The 20,822-nt window shown below is 47.5% G+C and overlaps 1 protein-coding gene across 1 annotated transcript in view; it reads right to left on the minus strand.

The window, feature by feature from the left end:
• Positions 1–6,184: 6,184 nt before the first annotated feature.
• Positions 6,185–20,822, minus strand: part of NAT8L (N-acetyltransferase 8 like) — a 31,652-nt gene continuing 17,014 nt past the window's right edge. The window contains exon 3 of the mRNA XM_059845322.1: positions 6,185–13,544. Within this exon, the coding sequence (XP_059701305.1) occupies positions 13,177–13,544 (368 nt within the window). The 3' untranslated portion in view covers positions 6,185–13,176. The remainder of the gene's footprint in view (positions 13,545–20,822) is intronic.

A 20,822-nucleotide genomic window follows, 5' to 3' on the forward strand; every position in this document is an offset into this window, starting at 1 on the left:
TGGACGTGTCAGCTCTGCAGCATGAGAATCACACAACCTTTATCAAACTCATTAGCTGTAGAATGAATGTAGAGATTTGTGTGACATTCTCTAATTTAGTGAAAAGGGAACCAAGAAATAAGCTTAAACATTGTTCCTTACCTCAGCCTGGTGTTTCAGCTAACACAGATTTTCCACAACACCAGCATGATAGCAGGAAAGCTCCCTGGGCAGCCACCTGAGTGCTTGCAGAATGAGCTCCACAGCCTCCAGTTCTGTGTAGCTGTTAACATCCAGGGAGCAGGAGGCTGTTGCACACCCATGGTAAAATAACTCTTCAGTTTAAACACAAAACTCTTAAAAATATTTTTCTGAGAATGAGTTTTTGAGTTCAGGACACACTTAGATAAGTTATTCTATACCTGCATGCTGGAAGTGTATGAAGTTCACAGTTCTTACCCATCTGACACAGCCTTTTGTAGGGCATGAGCTTCTGTGCTGTTTTCCCTTAAGACTTCTTTACATATGCAAAAAAATACTGAGAATCTGTGTGGAAGCTCTGGTGACAAATCCTTTGAGACTCTGACATGACGAAGGAACAAGCCATCTCAATGAATAATTTTGCAGTTTATTAGCATAGTGAAGTGTTTTGATTACTTTTGCTTAAGTGAATGACAAAGGAACCCTTTTATCACATACCCTGCTCATTTCACTATTATTTGTCCTATTGAAAGCTATCTTTTTTTTTTTTTTTCAATTAGGCACAGGCATAGCAAATTCTTAGGACCAGAGGTGTTATGACACTGATATTAATTAAAAGGCTACTATAGAAATAATAGATAATCTTGTGATTAAGCTGTGTGTCTCAGATGTTCAGAGTCTAGGAAAACAAACAATCCCAGGGGGGAAAGGATATCTCTATTTAACCTTCATAACTTGCAAGTGCTCAAGGTATCTGTGTGACTTGTTCACGTTTGCCATGCAAACAGAGCATACAATAAATCTTAATGACTCAGCACCAGAGGAAGGGAGAAGACAACAATATTTTTTACCTCTCCAGCTGGTTAACTCTCCCAAAGCACTGCTCTCAGCCTGGCTGGGCTCACTTCAAACCCTCTAAACACAGGCTGTCTCGAATGATAGTAGATCCTCATGTTTAGCCAGCTGAATCATGTCCTTTGTGTTTCTAGAGGGCATTGCTGCCCATATCAAAATCTATTGTGTTTCTGTTAGAAGGAGTGTGAAAAAAACAGGATCTGCCTTCACTAAATGCACTATTTCTGCAAGTCACAGGGAGGGAATCTTGCAAGGCTGCCCAAAATCTCAGATACTGGTTTTAAACACTGCACTAGAGCTGAAGCATGAAGGGGAATTGCAGTTCTCCTCCGCATGGCCAGACTGAAGGAGATGGTGTGTGATAATCCTAGGTGTATTAATTGACATTTAGGAGACTAATACTGCAATGATAAAAAGTTCAGATCTAGCATCAGTGAGAAACACCTCAGCCTTGTGAAAATTTAATAAGCTATCATGGATATTTTCTGCAGTTTAATGTACCCAAGTGCCAGCATACAAATTTTTCCTGTCTGGGAACCAAACTGGAAAGTTTTCACACTATTGTATTTCTAGAAACTAGCTATCAGGTTGATTTTTTTTTTTCTAATTTCCATTCTTTTTCCCTTATTTTTAATTTTTTTTATTTGCTCACCCTTTTTTCAGTTCCCCACTTTTCCCAAGACACTGATTTCCCATCTAACATTATCTGAAACAGAATCTGATGAACAGAGCTAGCTTTTTTCTTCTGTGCATTAACCCCTGCAAAACTTAATGGGAATGAAGAGAGGGATAGGTCACTATAATTTTCCCTGTCATTTGAATTCTATTCACCACTCCTGGCAATGCAAAAGGAGGATCTCCAGTTCTCCAGTTGGGTTCTCTCTTACAGTGGACTCAGTGGGAGAGCTGGGTGTATAACATACAGTCTTAAGAGGGGAAAAAAAAAGATGTCTTCATTACAGAAATATATATATATATATATATATATATTTATATGGGTTTTTATATGAATTGACATGCATACAGGCTAATACTGATGCTTTAGACATCATTCCTGCATTAGAGGGCATTTTGAACAGAATGCCAGTCTCTGCAATGTGAGGCAGAATCACAGTGTGTTTTTTCCCCTGTGGTTAACCTTGTAGTTATTTCAGTTGATGTTTTTCTGGGTATGCTGCCCCGAAATGGAAGAACTGTTCCTCTGCCATGCCCTTGTGTCTGTGAATATCCACAAAGGGATGTGCCCACAGTGGCAGCTGCAGACAGAGCCCTGCTGCCCCTGCCCACCCCTGCATTTCAGAGGCATGGCACAAAGTCTCCTGGGCTTGGAGCCTCTCCCCCACCTGCTGGGCTGGAGGGAAAATTCAGCTCTTTGTGCAGGTTTGACATTCTGCATGAGGTCATTACTCAAGGCACGGGGTTGTTGTCAGACCAAAGCAATCCAAACCTACAAACACCTCTTGGATTGCTCAGCTCCTCTATCCATGAAAAAAAAAAAAAAAGGTAAATCAGTATGTGAAGGGAGCATCCAATCCTGAATTCATTTCCTGGGGTGATCTTTTTGGGTTGCAAGGCTGGAGCTCCCCCTTGTAATGACTCTCTGGCAGGTTTGAGACACCTCATGCTTTAAGAGCAGGAGGAGAAGTTTGTCACTGTGGGACTGGAGGGTTCTCCACCTTCCACACTTGGCAAAGGCTGAGAGCAGCGTTTGTAACCATTCAGTCATCCCTCCCTCAAACCCTCCTTGATGTTTTCACAATTCCCAGGGTGGGGGAAAGATCCATCCTTCCCACTTGGTGGGTCTTGGTCCAGTACTGAATCCTCTTCCCCTTGATGATCTGCCCAAATATCTTCCTAGTGCACATCCTTGGATGTTTTTTTAATGGTCCACTGACTTCTAGCATTTCTTTCTCTTTCTTAAACTGCTCCTAAAGAAGTCACAGCCTGTAAGACTTAAGCATTTACTTTTTTTGTCTTTTTTTTTCCTTTACATTTCCACAAAAGAAAAAGCACAAAAAAATTAATCTTGGAAGCCAATCTCATCATACAGATCATTCTTTCCTGTTGAGAAACATGGCTTCTTCAGCTGAGAAGGATGTAGCAACTTCTGTTTTTACAAGTAAGTCCAGCAGCTCTAAAAATGGCCTCTAAACAAAAGAATTGAAAAACTGATGTTGATTTTTATTGCCTATTATTCAGGGTTGCTGCGAGCTAAAATATGAGTGACAACATAAAACAAATAAAGAGGAGTGAAAGGCAATTCAGTTTTCTGTAGTGTTCCCTTCTTCCACTGCACTTCTCTCTCTGCAGAGAAACACAAAGCAGGTCTTTATTCTTTTCCTATTCCATCAGTTTTTTCCTGTATAGGTTTAAAAAAATGAAGTAATTAGACTATAATATAAATACTGGTGGTGAGCAATTGAATTTCACACTTCTCTCTAGTAGATGGAACCATAGTGCAGATAACCAGTGCAGCTGGACCACACTAATGACCACCTGAGTTTTTACAAGTAATTTGTCTTTACCACAGCATCAAACCTTTGATTTTTTAACAACCAGGAATGTATTTCCCTATTAAGTCTTTAATCTTTGGTTACTGAATGCAACCATTTACCTTTAAAGCCCCAATGAATATCTGTTGAAAAAATGATAATTTGTCCTTCAGCTTCCCTGAGTTCTCAGGTGCAATTAAGCTTCTCTACAGAGGCATCATGTTAGGATTTATCTCACCTTAGGTGTTTCTGGGATAGACATTTACTGCTGGGTAGTCTAGACATGTCTTGGACTGGTTATTAATGGAGAGAAATGAGTGATTTTTGGAGCATGATTCACCTGACCCTGCCTTTGGTGTCCAGATGAGAAGATTCATCTTTCTACAAAGCTCATTCCTCTTCTGTTATAACAGATATCGGGTGCTGGATTTACTTTATTGGCTTTGCAAATGCAATCAAGCACAGAAAAGAATGAAAACCTACCATGGAAAATTAATAGGCTGATTTCCTGACAAATTTGGCCAGTAGTGTTGTAAATAGGTGCAATAAAAATAATATTTGTGACAGGACACCCTCACCTTCACCCTCATGAGGATCTCCTATCTATTAAAATGGAAGAGGTGGTAACTGTGGTACTTACATTTGTGAAACAGAGGCTGGTGGGGGGTGCTGTGAACCAGGGAGATGCTTAAGGGACTCAAGAGAGAAATGTCACAGAAAGCTCCATCACAGGCTTGGGAGATGAAGGAAACTTCAAACTGACTCCTGCACCCCCTCAGGAGCACTCCAGGCAGACTCTGGCAACAGCTGGGCAGACATGTCTCTTGACAAAAGGTGGGCCAGGATGGATGGATGGATGGATGGATGGATGGATGGATGGATGGATGGATGGATGGATGGATGGATGGATGGATGGGTGGATGGAGAGATGTAGATAGCTGTAGACAGGTAGAGAGATGTAGATAAGTAAGTAGACAGATGGAATATTTTGCAGCTCTTTGGCCAAGATAAAAGCAGTTTTGTGGGCTGGATGCTCTCAGCTGGTAGCCCTGGGGTCCTCCCTGCCTGGTTCCAGCTCAACCTTCTTCCTTTCTTTGGGAGAGCAGCAAGCCCCTGATGGGAGGCCATGCTCATGGCAGAGGGGACAGCCTGGAGTGGGCCCATGCTGATGCTCTGCTTTGGCTCTTTAGGAGGCACCAAGGTGTAGATAGATGGTGGCTGTGCTGGGAGCAACAGGGAAAGGGATCACGAGGTCGTGTCTCCTCCAGAGCATGAGAATGTGCCTGGAACACCGGGCATGGAGGCAGAGTCCTTGTCTCCATGAATTCTAATTTTTTTATCTGAAGAAATTCACCACAAAGGATGAAAGAGGCCAGGACAGGGATGTGGCCGTGCGTGGCTAGTGGAGAGTTTGAACCCAATTAGCAGTTAATTGAGGTGCTTTAAGGCACACAGCACACCCACACTGCAGCAGCTTCTAAAACCAACTCAGCTCTTGTTGCCACTTCTCTGTTATTTCTCTAAAGCAGTTTTAAGGGTGGAGGTGGTTTTTTTGTTAGCTCTGATATAAAATCAAGCCTGTGCACATGCATGATTTTACAGCTGTTCTGCCCCCAGGCTGAATCCCAGAACACGTTGCTATCAGTGCCAGGAGGTGTTTTGTGTTCACCTCCTCTGAGTGAGATACAGCTATCAGGGTCTGCACCTCTGGGTAGGGCAGGGAAGTGACAGGGGCCAGAGGCACAGGGAAAGGCATTAACTTTAGCTCCACATCACTGCCTGACTGCTCAGCTAGGTAACCCTGCACATCCCACAGCCCCAGCTGCACTGCTGCAGGGAAGATGGCTGCAGGACCCAGAGCCAGGCTGCCAGGGGCATGGAGCTTGGTAGGTGTCCCTCAGCTGCTGGCCTGCAGGGCACTCCTGCAGCATCCATAACTGCCACCAGAAACTGGTTTTCAGGAACAGACATCCCCAGAGGCTGTTTCAGCAGCAATCAGTTTATTTCAAGTGCATCTCATTGTGACTGGAGGCTGGAGCCCTGATCCCCCCGCAAAGGGAGGTCAGCGATTCTTGGCCTCACAGAGGTGCTCCAGAGAGGGTCAGCAATGGCCTTGTGAGGTTTCACAAACAAACAGTGGGGAACAGCCATCTGATGCTGGTTTCTACCTAAGGTGATGCAGAGGTGTTGGGAAGAAAAAGGGGCCTGTGTGGCTTGGGGAGCCCCCAGGATGCACCCCCACCAGGAAAGTTTCCTCCTCAGTAACACTCACCCATCACCTTATGGCCTTGGTGGCAGAGAGCAGACACTGTGTGGTTTTGTTGTGTCCTCTGCTCCAGTGGCACATTCCTCAGGGCCACCTCTGATCTCAGGGGGATTTGGGGTGAGTGCTCAACCAGGCAGGTGGCTGGAGCAGTCCTAGACCTGGTGGCCAGGCCAGGTCCCACGGCAGGGCTGTCTCCACAGTTCCTGTGTGCAGCTTCTGGGCATGGCAGCTGCAATAGCATGGAAATACAATCTAAGGACAAGCATGAAGCACCAAAAGATAACCCTATTATCAACGGAAGCAGGAATGAGTGGTGTCTGCCCATCTGGAGCTGGGGAGCTGGAAAAGATGCAGGCACCATCTGCACATCAGTAACTTGACAGCAATACAGTTTAGGAAAAAACTGACATAAGTTTTAGATTTTATTCATTCGTACATTATTTACAGCAGTTGCTTTCATATTACAATTCTCTTTCATCTTTTCAGTTTTCACTTATAAAAAATTAACCAAATAAACCTTATATAACCAAATTTATCACAGCAGGTCTGGTTAATTTTCACAGTTACAGCGGCCATCAGGAACAGAACTTAAGTACCTACAAGTCATTTGTCCAGAGCACCTGGCCTGCCCCTGCCTGAGGACACCCTGCTGTCCCTGGAGAGCTGCCTGGCTCCCGGGGCTGCATGGGGGCCACGTGGGGAAGCTGCAGCTCAAAAGCCTGAAGCACACGAGGGATAACTTGTACCCATCTTAACACCTGCCACGCCTGGGGAATGGTTTGCATTGCTACCTTGATGGCATGCAAACAGCTTTCCAACAGAGCTGACTCCTGCTTCCCTCCACAGAAAATGGGAGAAATTGATTCTCTGGCCATTACTGAGCCCCAGAAGTGCAGTAGCAGAGCGTGCTGGGGTACAAAACTGTGGCAATAGGTGTTTACCTTCTGTGTGACTCTGACAGCTCTTCCTTATGTCTGTCTCTCCCACCAGGAATGGTGTTTGCAATAACTCACCCTTAACTGGTGAAAAGCCTGCACTGCATCAGGGCTGACAATGACTCAGCTCTAGGGACCCCACACGGGCAGGTTCTCTGCCAAGGTGACACCCACTTCCAGAGACTGATGGCCTTCCCTTCATCCTGCTCCCCAGGTGCAACAGCACCCCTGAGGAACACACTGCTGCCAGTGTGCCCCTAACAGCATCACCTTCATTACCCATCTCCCTGGGCTCTCCCCCACGTGCTCTTCTGCTTTCCAGTGGTAATTATTGCTGTTTTAGAATGTGTTCGTTTTTCTTTGAGGACTTGTAGCCACTTCCCATTACAGAGTACAGTACATGCTGAACATAGAAAACACAAGACTCGTTTCACATTGGTCTTGTACAACGGGGAGGAGATGCAGAGTAAGAGGCTGTTTGGGGGAATCCAAGTTTCTTATTTAGACATGAGTGAGTAAGCCACTGCCTTAAACACAAGCAGTTCTGGGAAGCAATTTAGCCTGTTTGTTTGTTGTTTTTTTTTTTTTAAATTGACATTGGACATTTTCCAAATGCATACCACACATCTGCTTAACACTACCAAAAATATTATTTTTTTCCTTTACTGCATTTGTCTCAAGAAGACTTTTGCTTTAATAAGATAACACAAGCACACAAACTGCTTAAAGCTAACTGCCCAGCACAATCATAAGTACAACTCACAAAGCAACTGATGCTTTGTTAAACCTAATTACATTTAAAAAAATCAAATATACATATTACAAGGCAAAAGGATTAAGCTTTGGAGGAAAAGAAATTGGAAACAATATTAGCTGTAAGTTCATTACACTTACACAGGAGTAGCTGCTTCTGCATTCAAACGTGTTACTTGTAAATAAATTTACAGTTGCATTATGTATTTGTTATGCTCTTGGTCTCACTGGCTCTGTCTTCTACTATTTAGATGTTAAAAGCATGTTCTCTCCCACAGGTGATCATTGTGCAATACAAAGGCAGCACTGAACAGTGATTTTAACTGTGATCAAACTCCAAATGCTGACTTGGAGCTTGTTAAACAATTGTTTTAAACAATGCTGTGTTTTGACTGAACTCTCAGTTATTCAAATTAATCTCCTGATTTATTTTCTATGAAAGGTACTCCCAAGCACCACTCAGGTAGCAGGTTTTGGTGGGTGGGATAAGCTCTGTTGCACAGTCTCTATGACTGAGGGATGCAAGAGCACACCAATTTTTCCTCAAGATTCTATTTGGATCTATTTTGAGGGAGAAAAAAAGAAAATTTTCCTTTTGCATTTTAAAGCTTACTTAACACTTAGCATTACTTCATTTTCTTTATGTGGTGCAGCATATTCTACTGCAAGACTCCAGTTAGTGCCCAATTAAAATGCCTTTATTAAGCTTTAAGTAGAGTGCATACCAAGAGCATCACACCAGCACTAATGAAACACAGGCCCCAGCTCAGCCAAAGTGAGATTGTTCATTCAGAGGTAACCAGAGCTGGTTCCTGCCTTTGTGTGTTTGGCAGTTTGGAAGTCCCTGCAGTTGCTATCCATTTGCACCTCAGCCAGCAAATCTGGCAAATTCAAAGGCAGCAGACCTGCATCACATACTGGTGTGGATCAGTGAGCAACAGCAGCAGCAAGAATTGGGACAAGGTTCTGCAAAGCCACAGCTCCCTTGGGAATTCTGACCATGGGACTTCCTGTTCTTCCAGGTGGCCACAGCAAGGACAGGGCCCAGGACACCCCTGGCACCAAACACTTTCTGCTCCTGCTGCAGGTGTGCAGCACCAGGACCCCACCAGGCACATCCCAACCCCAACAGCCACTGCTGACCCTTGGTCCCACCTCCCCTACCCAGGGACTCAAACTCTGACATCATGACCTGAAGAATCATCCTCCTTTCCCATGGGGAGGAACACAGGGTAGGACAAAGCCAGGACCCAGCCCTGGGGACAGATGTCCCCAGGGTCATTTGCCCCCTGCATTTGCTGAAAGGCAATTCTGAAATGAGTCCTGCAGGCTGCACCCATGCACAGGACCAAGAAGCAGGATCACTTCCGGAGAAAGGTAAAGGCTTTTTCAGAGACAGCATCCCACACAGGGACAGAGGGGAGGGAAAAGAACAGCTTCCCACTGATGGAAATGCCCTGGACTTTTCTGCATCTCCCAGCAGAGACACTGTTGCCATTCCTAAGCATCTTGCAGGTGCTGTCTGCTTCACTGAGGGAAAACACAGCATGAATTTACAACAAATACAAATTTAAGGGTTTCAAGTCAGACTAGAAACCACTTTCTTTGTTGTTTTGATTGCTTAGCATTATCAGCCTAGATCTGTTTAGGGGCCAAGCTTCCCAGAGAGCTTACTGCCAAATATGACATGTGCTTGAGATGCCAGTTTGCTCAGGGTGTGGAGGGAGTTCCCACTCACTCCACAGGGAATGGTCCAGGCTGTGCTGGAGGGCTGGGGCAACCCCAAGGCTGTGGACCTCAGCCACAGTAATGCAATTTTTCCCTTCTTTCCTGTTTTCTTTTTTTTTTTAATTTTTGGACATGACACCTAGTGCTTTCCTCAGGGAGCAAGGGCTCTGTCCCAAGCCCCGGCAAGCAAAGGACACTTGAGCAGGGTCTCGTGCACAGGGATTAGCAAAAAAAGCCCCAGTCTAAGGAGGGAGCAACCAGGGGAGGAAACTGCACCTCTGCAGGCAGCACGAGGGGCTGTGAGAGCCCACCTGCACTGCAGAGTAAGAGCAGCTGTGGGAAATGCCTTCACATGTCTAAAACATCCTCCACCTAAATCTGAACTGGTCTTACTTAACCACCACATTTACCAGCCTTGGGCTCAAACCCAAGACACGCTCCACTCTTCCTCACACTCTTGCCAATGTTGTCCTTGGAAAGAGAAACCCCCAAAATCAGTCAGGAAAATCCCCTCCCATCTCACACTGACGTGGGTCTCTGTTGGAATTAAGACTCAAGGACTGGCAGTAGTTCCAGATCAGCACCTCATCTGCTTGGGACCAATCCCACAACCACCTTGTGCTGCTCCTCACCCACCCAGCCCTGAGCTGCAATGGGGAGAGTCAGGAGATGATGCTCAGGCCCAGAGAAAGGGATGTGCTGATCTTTTCCAAGCACTTTCTTTAAACCAGTGCACCCTGAAAGGTGCAGAGCAGAGGGATGGATCTGCCAAAGGCAGCTCAACCTCAACGTGTCACCCTGTGAGCTGCACTGTGGTCTGCCCACACACTTCCCTGGCAGCAGGTGAGCCTGGCATGGGCAGAACCCAACACCCCTGACCCCAGAGCTGTGCATGGGAAACTTGCCATGAATGCAGACAGAACAACAGTATCATGTGGTGCTTTTAAGTCTAACCTTGGCAGCCCTGGGTGGGAGAGCAGCAACAACACAGGAGGTTGTGCATCCCTGTCCCACTGCTTCCACCAGGGATGCAGCTCTGGCAGCCTGCACCATCTTCCAAGGAGAGCAAATCCCAGCCTATTTGGCAGCCAGCCCTTTCCTTCAGAAACAAGCTGTCCTGGCTGGAGAGCTGGGAGCAACCAGTTGGATTTCTTCCAAAAAGCCTGGTCACAAAGCAACTGGGCAGAAGCATTAAGGGAATAAATTTTCTTGGCAGCTACCAGCCAAGTGGCAACAACTCAATCCTTATCAGTGCATTTCCATGTGCTGGGGAGGAATGCAGACAGCACCCCCAAAGCCACACCTTCCCAAAGCACCTCCTCCCCAGGAAAATCAACAGGTATTACAATCAGATACTGTAATATCATCAGTTAAAGTTTACACGTTTTAGAAGAAAATACTGGTAAACCTGATGGTACTTCTGTGTCTGTGGGATCTGGTGGGATTTATTCCAGGTTTGGATTTTCTGACAGGATGTGGAGTTTTATTTCAAAGGCACAGGTATCAAATAAAACCAGCAACATTAGTTTAATTAAATAGCCTAATAAAAAAAGTTAATGCTCAATTTAGACTTTACATATTCCTCCGTTATTAAGAGACTAGTTTTTGCTTTTTGTTTTTTTTTTACCCCTCTGGAAAGGTTTTAGTGCAGTGATTATATAGCAACAGAAAAATAAACTAAAAAAGGCACAAACTTTTGTGTTTTTTCTTTCAGCTTTTGCTAACACTTCATATTTGTCTGTTTTACTTCGGTTAATAAATCACTGAATGCAGCAAGAAAATATTCTGCCGATTTCTGTACACTATACAAGAACCCCTACCAACAGTACATTATTTCAGCTTCAGGAGAAATGTACAGCATAGAAAGACTTTTAAAAATATAGTGCCCCATAGAGAAATTTTGTTAATTAAACTCATGGTCTCTTGCTACAGCGTCCTTCACCATCCTCATTACCCCCTTATTGCTGGAACACACGCTGGGACTCTGCCCCTCCAACTCCTCACAGGCTGGACCGAGCCCAAGCCAAGCAATGAAAGGGCAGCTGGGGTTGTGCCAAATGGCTCCTCCATCCCCAGCACCAGTGCCTGGCCCATGGCCCTTGCAGGGATGGGCTGAGCCCCCTGCCCCCTGCTCTCCATCAGCGTTGCCAGCCACATCTCAGTGCTGGGAAAGCTTCCAGCTGGAGAGGAAAGGGCAGCTCCTAGTAGGAGTGGGACAGACAGCACCCCATGTCCAAGGTCTGTGCTGTCTGTCCCCTGATCTGCCCCAGGGCTCCTGTCCTCTCCCCACACCCCAAGGCTCCGTCCTTCTGCAGCTCTCCTGCTGACTCTTCCATTGTATTTGCAAGCGTGGTTAACACATGCTCTACCCCTTCACCAACTTCATCGGGGTGAGGTGCGGGGGTTTCCCCCCTCACCACATGCATAATACTTCATAAAATTATAATTGTTCTTCCAGTAAATAAAGGGGTTTTCCCTTTAAATGTATCAGCAGAGCCAAACCCCTCTACCCATCTGAAATTAAGTGCAGCCAGAAATGGTTTTCTGTAATACCTCTGATACCACGCTTTAAAAATTAAAACCTACCAGTCTTCTTTTTCCCCAAGATGTAATTCATGCAAAGTTGCTATTTGTTTAAATAAGTTATAAAAGTTGATATCTCAGGCTAGAAGAAGCTGTAGTCTTGGTTATTCTTTAGTTGGCAGGCACTGTACATACATACCGGGTACAGACACATGCCGAATCTGCTTTGCATTGCTTTTTGCATTGTACAATTCACAAATCTGACATCATTAAAGCAGTTAATTACCTTTGATGGAAGGCTGCAGTGAGGCCATCTACATTTATCAAACAAGCAGCTGGTTAAGATAATAAGTATGCTCCCCCCCACCCTGGCGCTCCCCAAAATGCTATTATCTGTCACACGTTGCTTCTCTGAAGTGGTGAGATTTGGTGCGCACATTAATATGCAAATGTGTTGCCATAGGAACTGCAGCCTCCATTACGCCTCAACGACACCATTCAGCAAAAGCCAAAACTAAAAATAACAACAACAACAAAAAAATAACCCATAAAAATAAGATGAAAACAAACAAACAAAAAAAACCCCCAAAAGGCAGCAAAGAGAAAGTCCAACGCACATGCGGAGTCTGGCCCAGGACTGCAGGTTACGCGTGGCTACGGACAGCGCAGGAGATACTTAGGTTTGATCTTAACTTCACACTATGGTACAATGGGGCTCAGTTCAGCCGGTCCGAGTCTGTGCTGGCTTAGGAAGGAGGGGGAGGTGGAGCGGAGTCGTGGTTACCGGATGCACCCGGGGTCTCTCAGACATTTGGCAGAATGAGGCACATCCAAAAAAAGTGCAACACCAGTGCCGTGGTGGCAGTGCGATGTGTTTGAGTGCGTGCGCGCGCTTTCCTCTTCATGCATTGGAGCAAGCGGGTTGGGGCGGAGGGGCAGGGTGCACCCCCCACCTTTTCTCTGAAAACTATTAACCAGTAGATTACGGTAAGAGGAATGCATATTCTACTTACTGGTGCGTGAAATACTGAAAACAGCATTCAAGTAATATTTCTGCACTATTATGAATGCATCACTATGTTATCTTACACCTGGAAAAGGAGAGGACTATGTACACCAGAGCAGTTGTACTATTTTGCAGTAAGTTTCTGTGCTTTACAGAGGTACCTGGGAAGGAGAGGCCGCTGCTCCGCTCCGCCCCGCTGGGTTGCAGGACTCCCAGCACCACCACCTACAGCATGCGAGGAAGGGGCGCTGCTCGGCTGGCCCATCGAGCTGAACGGAGCAAACCAAAACGTGGCGTGAGGGTACAAAAACTCTAACCCAAAATTGGCAAATCAATGGTGATGAGAAATAGAAGGATAATTTATTATTTTTGAAGGGGGAGAAGGGGGAAAAAATACTTTTTTTGTTGTTGTTGTTTTGGTTGGTGGGGGGGTTTTTTTTATTCTTCCCGCAGCTGCAGGCGGTAGCGGTGGTAGCGGACCTGGAAAAACATTCTCTCCAGTAAGGAGCGCGTCATCCCTGGCAGGGCATAATGTTCGATGACACCCACGTGCTTGAACCCCAAGGACTCATAGAGCTTGTGGGCTGCCATCTTCACGGCCGTGGTTCCCAGCACGACGGAGGAGTAGTTGTTGAGCATGGCGAACTCCAGCACCTTGCGGCCCAGGGCCTTGGCGATGCCTTTGCCGCGGTAGTTGGAATCCACGGACATGCGGCGAAGCTCCACCGTGTTGTCTTCCTCGTTGCCCCGCGCGGCCACGATCCCCACCACGTTGCCATCCAGGACGGCAACCCAGAAGCAGGAGCCTGGGGGAGATAAAGCAGCACATGTAGTCACCCCTGATGGACAAGCGGCCATTGCCAAACACACATCTGGGAGCAGGGCCTGGGGTCCAAAACCATGTCACATGTGGTGACTAATGACCTCCCTAAATAAAGAACACTCTTTCCCTGACAGCGTGAAGGAAATGATGTTTTCCCAAGGAAAATGCACAGGGGCTACAACCTCCTCTCGCAGAATATGTGAAGGTCTCCCATGAGCCTTCTTTTCTCCAGCCTAAACAGCCCCAGCTCCCTCAGATGCTCCTCACAGAACTTGTGCTCCAGACCCTTCACCAGCCTTGTTGCCCTTCTCTGGACACGCTCCAACATCTCAGCGTCGTTGAGGGGCCCAGAACTAGACACAGTACTCCAGGCGTGGCCTGCCCAGTTGCTTAATTATCACTCAAGAAAGCCACTATTCAATACAGCAGCCAACCATGGGCACTGAGAGGTCTCTTGCCCAGATGAAAGCTCTGACTTTCAGTGCTCTGGAGCAATATGTCTTCATCCAGAGGAAGAAGACCCCATGACAGGAGAAACCCCTGGTGCAGGCAATGGCCTTCTTCCCTGCTGCTAAGCAGAAGAGAACCTGACTTGGGCAGCAGCTCCATCTTCTGCACCAACCCTGCCAACTGCTCAAACCCAAATGCACGGCCCATCTCTGTAAGACCTGAGTTACACAGCCTGGGGGTGGGTGCTCAGGGGGGCAAAGGACCACCCCTCCTGAAAAACCAGGGGAAACATGAGTAAGACAACTCAGTACACTTTGTCACTGGAGGAGAGCAAAGCATGGGGTGGTGGTGGGAGGTGACTTTGCAGCTGCTGTAGGAAAAATGCACCTTGTGACTCCATGAAGGCATCCTAAAGAGATGCCCAAGGTCTTCCCTGCTTCCCTGTGGCACAGCTCAGCTTCCAAGGAAAAGATGGCTACAAACAAGGGGCAGGGAACCAGCCCAGGTTCACCTCAGCACACCACACTCATCCTCACATTCAGAGCAACGTGCAGCTCCAGCAACACTCACTCTTGTTCCCACTGTGAGCAAGTCATCATGCTGCTGCTATCTAGGTCAACAGCTAATTTTTAAAACACCAGGGCCCATCTTGACCCATTTATCATGAGCAGTGGAGATGTCTCTGCTCCACTGCTGCGCTGACAGTGCGACTTGTTCCCCAGCGCTCGCTTGGATCTCAGAACGTGATTTATTCAGACACGACCCCAGACGAACACCTACAAGCACTGAAATCAAGCAGCCACCCTCCCTCTGCATACAAATTGCAGGGTAGAGAGCTCACTGCTGGTCTTAAAGTGCTCATGACGTGGTGGCTGAGCCCAATTCACTCCCCAGCCCATCCATCACACCTCTGGCCACACGGCAAGCACACCAAACATAAGGGCCACAGTGATCCTCACCCTACATGCATGGCTACCACTCCTGTAGTGTAGTTCCAAAAAGGAGGTTCAGGAATTTCCCCATGCTTGGGGAGCTGGGGCTCCACTCCTAGGGCAGCCCCCAAAAGTGCCATGAAGCAGCCATCAACTGGTGTCCACTGGGCTGCAGACGGTGGCACAGTCGTCACATCCCCCTCATCCAGCCCCATGCACAGCAACTCCTCCTGGAGCTGCTTCTTCAGCAAGTCTGCCTCATTTCCCCTCAAACCAGAGAAACAACCTAGGTTCCTCTCAACCCGAGCTTACACAATTGCTTCCACGACTGCTTCCCACTTTTATTCCTTATTTTCTCTTCTTAGCAAGCACCTCTTCTCTGTGCCCACCAAACCTGAGAGGCTGCTAAAGCTCGCTCAGCAACACTTCCCACATTTGTAAACTGGCACGTTTCTGGTACTTTGAGGTATTCTGAATATTTAAAACCCAAATCTGGACACACCCGCTACTGCAGAGCCACCAAACCCTTGACATTCCCAGCCCCTGTCCATACTCCCACACCTGGCCAGCCCAGCAGGGACTGGACTCTGTTACAAGCAGCATGACAGCAAACCTGCATTCCTTGTTAGTTTTTACTTACAATTTTAAAGCTTAATTATAATGATTTTGAGTTCAACACGAAAAGAAATAGTATCTGGCACATGTCCCAGTGTGTTTTGTGCACACAACACTTATAATTAGCCACAGACAGGACACATCTGCTCAAACAATGAGTTGTATTCAGCTCTCCTTTACACCAGTGCCATCAGACCCCAAGACTTCTACCCTGCTGTCCTCCTCATGTCTGATTGCTCCAAGGATCACCAGCAGCCAGTTCCTTCAGGCTACTAAAGACACCTCAAGCTCCCAAAGGTGGGAACAAGCCCAGGAACAGCTTTCCCCCATGGGGCTGTCAAATCCCTCCTCCAGGCAACTGCATTCCATTGGGATGGGGACTTGCCCCTGACAGCTGTCCTGGGATCACACCACATGCTGCCAACCCTGGGCTGGGACTTCCTCTCCTCTAGGAAAACCCTCCAGCTTCACAGCAAGAACACTGAAGGTCCTCAGATTGCTTTTTACCCAGACTCAAGTAGATGACCTCTAAAGGTCCTTTCCAGCCCAAACTATCCTATCCTATGATGCTACGTTTTCCACAATGCCAGCCAGCTGCAGCTCCTCACCATATCCACTCTGCCAGCAGCACCTAACTCTGGAGCAGTGTGGAAGCAGCCTGGAAAAACCACCTTGCACTGCCACATCCCAGGGCTGGGAGAGGGTCTCCTCCTGACCTTTTCTGGGCTGAGGATATCAACTCAGATCATGGCTTGTTTTTGCACTTTTTCATACCTAGGATGAAACAAAACTAACTTCATCTCAGCTGTCAGTAATGAGCAACAGCCTTGTTTGCAGCACTATTATTAGCAGGAGCTGACGTTTTACTCTCTCACATGCTATCTGAAAATAATCACTGCTGCAAAGATAAACACAGACCCTGACAGCTACAACTCTCCCTGTCCTTCCAGATACTCATCTCATGGCAGCATCTCTATCTCTGCCTTCACCCTCACTTGCCTCCACCTTCTGGCAACCCATCATTATGGTCATCCAAAGCCCTTCCCGCTCACTCCAGGATCTGTTCTTCATGGACCTCTTGCATTTAACCACAGCTGCCCTGGGAACACCACCCTGAAGCACTGGAGGCACTTTCCAGAGGTCCTAGCTGTTCCCAGCCAAACACCAAGCACTCCCTCCTGCCTCCTTCTGTGCTGCCAAAAGCAAAAGTGAGGAGAAGCAGCCATGGAAAACTCACTACCACCTTCCTTAGCTCTCTCCACTTCCTCAGCTTGCTGCCTCACCACACAATCTTGACATCAGGAATTCACATCACAAACAAAAGATACAATAAAGATTTTTTTTTTTTACCATGAGAGTGGTGATGCACTGGCACAGGCTGCCCAGAGAAGCTGTGGCTGCCCCGTCCCTGGAAGTGTTCAAGGCCAGGTCAGATGGGGCTCTGAGCAACCTGGTCTGGTGGAAGATGTCCCTGCCCATGGCAGAGGGGTTGGAACGAGATGGTCCTGAAAGGTCTCTTCCAACCCAAACCATATATTAAAAAAACCCCACCTTGTGATGAACACACCTATGACAAAGGCACTAAATGGCTGTGATGTGCATGCCAAGGAACACGACTGCAGCTTGCTCATGCTGCACAGCAAGGTCACACATGGTCGCTCAGCTGGTGGCACCCAGGGCCTGGAAGCACACAAGATGGCACTGTCTTTCTGCTCTAAATTAAAGGATGGTTCCCTTAAATTTAGGGAAAGGGAATTAGATTATTCTTCTAATCCATCCACCCAACTCCCACAGCACAGGGCTGCCCTCGGAGTCCACACACCTGCTGACACCACATCCCAGGGATGTCCCTGCAGCAGAGGCACCACGCTGGCCACATATCCTCCCCTCCTGCCCAGGATGCCATGCAATCCTCTGGCTGTGCCTGCAAGCCTCCTCTCCCACCCTCCTCCACTGTCAGGAGCTGCACAGCTCTCCCCCACGCAGCCGACGAGGATGGATGGTGGGTGAAAATAAATTCATTTATTTTTGCTGCAAATTCTTCTACACCTTTTGATGAATAAAAGGCCAGTGGGTGGATGGGTGGAAAGACTGGAGCCAAAAGCAATAGCAGAGTAGTGCTAGAAGGGAGGGGGGACAGGGACATCAGCCTTCCTCACCAGCATGAGTCCCACATGACTGACTATTGCAGGGTCCTACAGCTTTCTTAAGCCCTCAGCATGCAAGGGCCACTAGCCCAGGCCCCAGAATTGTGTTGCTCTGAAAAGGCAAAGCTCTGTCTTCCACACTTTTCAAATGCATTGTTTTCTAGAAAATTCTAGCATTCCCACAAGAGCAAGCAAGGCTTTGCTGCCCCAAAACCTGGGTGCTCCCTAGTGCCAGCACCTGCACACTGTGGGGTGAGAGCTGAGACAGGTAAAACCTATCCCTGTTTTCCTTAGGGCTGGGGAGAGGACAGAGCAGCTGCTGCAGCCCCCACTGGCTGTTGGTGTTAATTTTCCATGGATGCATCCCTGTGGGAAGGAGTTTTCCTTGGAAGCTCAGCACAGGCAAGTATGGAAATCTTGCCCAGAGGCATGCCAGTCTTCTCTCTTTTTCCTAAAGGGTGGCACTGCTATCTATGCAGCCAAGCTCTCATTAATTCTTAGAGGCTTATGCATGGAACATAATTTCTAGAACAGACATGCAACTTCTTAAGAAAATATCCCTTCAAGCAGAGACTGTGACTTTCAATTCTGCTTTGGCATGTCACAGCAACACAAATGTGAGCAACTCCCCTGCTGGCTCAAAGCTGTCACAGGTGATGTCCCTGGAGCATCATCCAGCAAAGGGACTGGCAGTTTCCATCACCACTGCTGGGAACCCACCAGGACAGCACCAGCTCCTCTGCATCCTTACAGCAGAGGCAGGAAAGCATCCTGCACAGGGCAAACCCCTCTCCTACATTTTTCCCCAGGCTGCTATGAAGGGGCAAAGCAAAGGAAAAAAATCCAAATACCAAAAAGCTCAAAATAATTTCTGAACTTCTCATAGGACAGGGTCTGCAATTGCCTGTGCTCCATGCTCTTAATATATCTCCATAAAGGCTTGCCAAATGTGACACTTACTCATCCCAGAGATCCAAAAGCTCCCTCACTCCTCCCTGTGACCCCTGACTGCAGCACAGCCTGGTGTGACACCACCACACAAACACCTGCACAGAGGAGGCACAACATGCTGTCACATCACAGAGCTCGGAGTACTTGCCCTTGCAGTCACTTGTTCAGCCTGCTGTGCCACCTTTTGGTGTGATTTTGGCCAGAGCAGCAGCTCTTTGTGCTAAGCAGGGGTGGCCCAAGCAAGGCAGTACAGAGGGAAACAGGACCCAGTGCAGAGTTGTTTTTACCTATTCACCAGTAACCTGTTAAAAAGCCCCAAAATTCAGTGTCTGGGCTCTCATCCTGCCAGCACAATTTACATACATCACTCTAAGAGACCAGCTGGACATGGCAGCAAGTGGGCAGAGTCCCTAGCCCAAAGCTGGCTGTGCTGTGGCTGTGTATTGCTGATGCTGCTTAAATTTCTGCTCTTTTATTCTGTCTGGGTCTTGAAGAAGGAAAAGAGGAATAGCCCAGCACTCAAGGCAACACTCCTTCCTCCTTCCCCTTCATCCTTGGTGAAACACAGAGCAGAGAGGCCGAGTTACATTAGCATCAGGGCAGAAAGGAGGCTCTTCTGGGGACAGCTTGGCTGCTGGGAGGTGAATGCTGCCAGCAGGAGGGCACAGACATGGCACATCAGCTGCCACCCAGCCAGACACAGGCAGCCTGGGTGCAGGGACCAACCAAGGACAGGCAGCAGCTGTTCCTGTCACTGACTACAACTGCTCAGCTAGCCAGCATGGGAGGGATTTACCTCTGTGTTTATGAGGCATGCCATTATCCTATTATCCCTCCTTCCCTCCATCTTTCCCATGTGTTGAGTTTCTCTCCTTTCCACCTTTCTAGTTTGCCTTGGCTTCAAGCAGGGCTGCATAACAGCTCCCACAAGTTCTGCTAGTAAGTCTACCCTTGACTTCAGTTAAAAGGCATTCCTGGAGGGGTCCTACAAAATAATGGCATTTAGTATAGTTTATGGCTATGAAAACTGGGTGAGATGTAAGAGATCCTGACTCCAGCACTCCTGACATCCATGCACAAGACTAGGCCCAGGTGTGGGGGAACAAAATATGTCAGGGACACAGGAATTATTCATGCATGAAATGAGAAATCCTGTGGGACACCTTCCTCCCCATAAATAACCCCACACAATCTACCACTGCAGGACACGTTGCCCTGTTATAAATAATTCCTGGCTGGAAGAGCACAGGGCAGTGCATCTATATGCAGAGGGTGGGTGACATCCCTTGATTCATGGAGCATCTGGGCAGCAGGCAATGAGATCACCTACAAAGCATGAAAAGAGATGGATGGTTTGGCTCTGAGCAACCACTTCATCTACTTCTCCATCTACCTCTTTTTCCATCCTAGCTAGCTTTCACCTATGCTGTTACCAAGGGCTGAAGATACTTGCAACAACCCCAAAGCTCAGCCAAAGCCTCTGGAGCTGCAAGCAGCAGGGATTCAGTGGGTTGACAGTGACATCCAGCATTCAGTCTGCAACACAGCCACAGGGCAGATCCATGGACATTTGCTACCAGAAACACTGTGACCCCAATCCAGCACAGCAGTGGGTCTCAAACTGCCCCAGGAGACAGGAGTGCAGAGTTGGCCTCTGACTGATAAACCTGAGCATGACATGAGAGGCAGGGTGATGGGGTTTGGACTGCAGGCAACTGCTGCCCTAAGCACCAGTGCAAACCCCAAACCATATCTGCATTCAGAGTGGTATATGCTGAACCATGCCAGTGCTGATAAACCTGGAGCAGCAGCACATGCTGTGAAGGTGATGGCCCCACTGCAGCTTTACCTGCACCTCGGGGTGGAAAGGGTGGTGGGCTTGCAGTTTAAAGTAACAGTATGAAAACTTCAGTGCCAGCTCCATGCTTTCTGATGGAGCTGGTACAGCCCCGAAAGCACCCAGCTACTACAACACAGGTATTCCATTTTGGGGTGCAAAGCCCCCAGAAAACCCTTAAGATGCCGATGGCTAGCTAGAGCTTACTTTCACTCTCCTATTTTGACAGGAAAAAAGAAAAAGATTCTGCGGCAAAGGGACTTCAGGAATCGGCCAGGTTTGGTCCTAAACAGCATCTCCTGCTGTCACTGCTGGGGACATAACCCAGC

This window comes from Haemorhous mexicanus, chromosome 4, assembly GCF_027477595.1.
Source record: "Haemorhous mexicanus isolate bHaeMex1 chromosome 4, bHaeMex1.pri, whole genome shotgun sequence".
NCBI classification, from domain to species: domain Eukaryota; kingdom Metazoa; phylum Chordata; class Aves; order Passeriformes; family Fringillidae; genus Haemorhous; species Haemorhous mexicanus.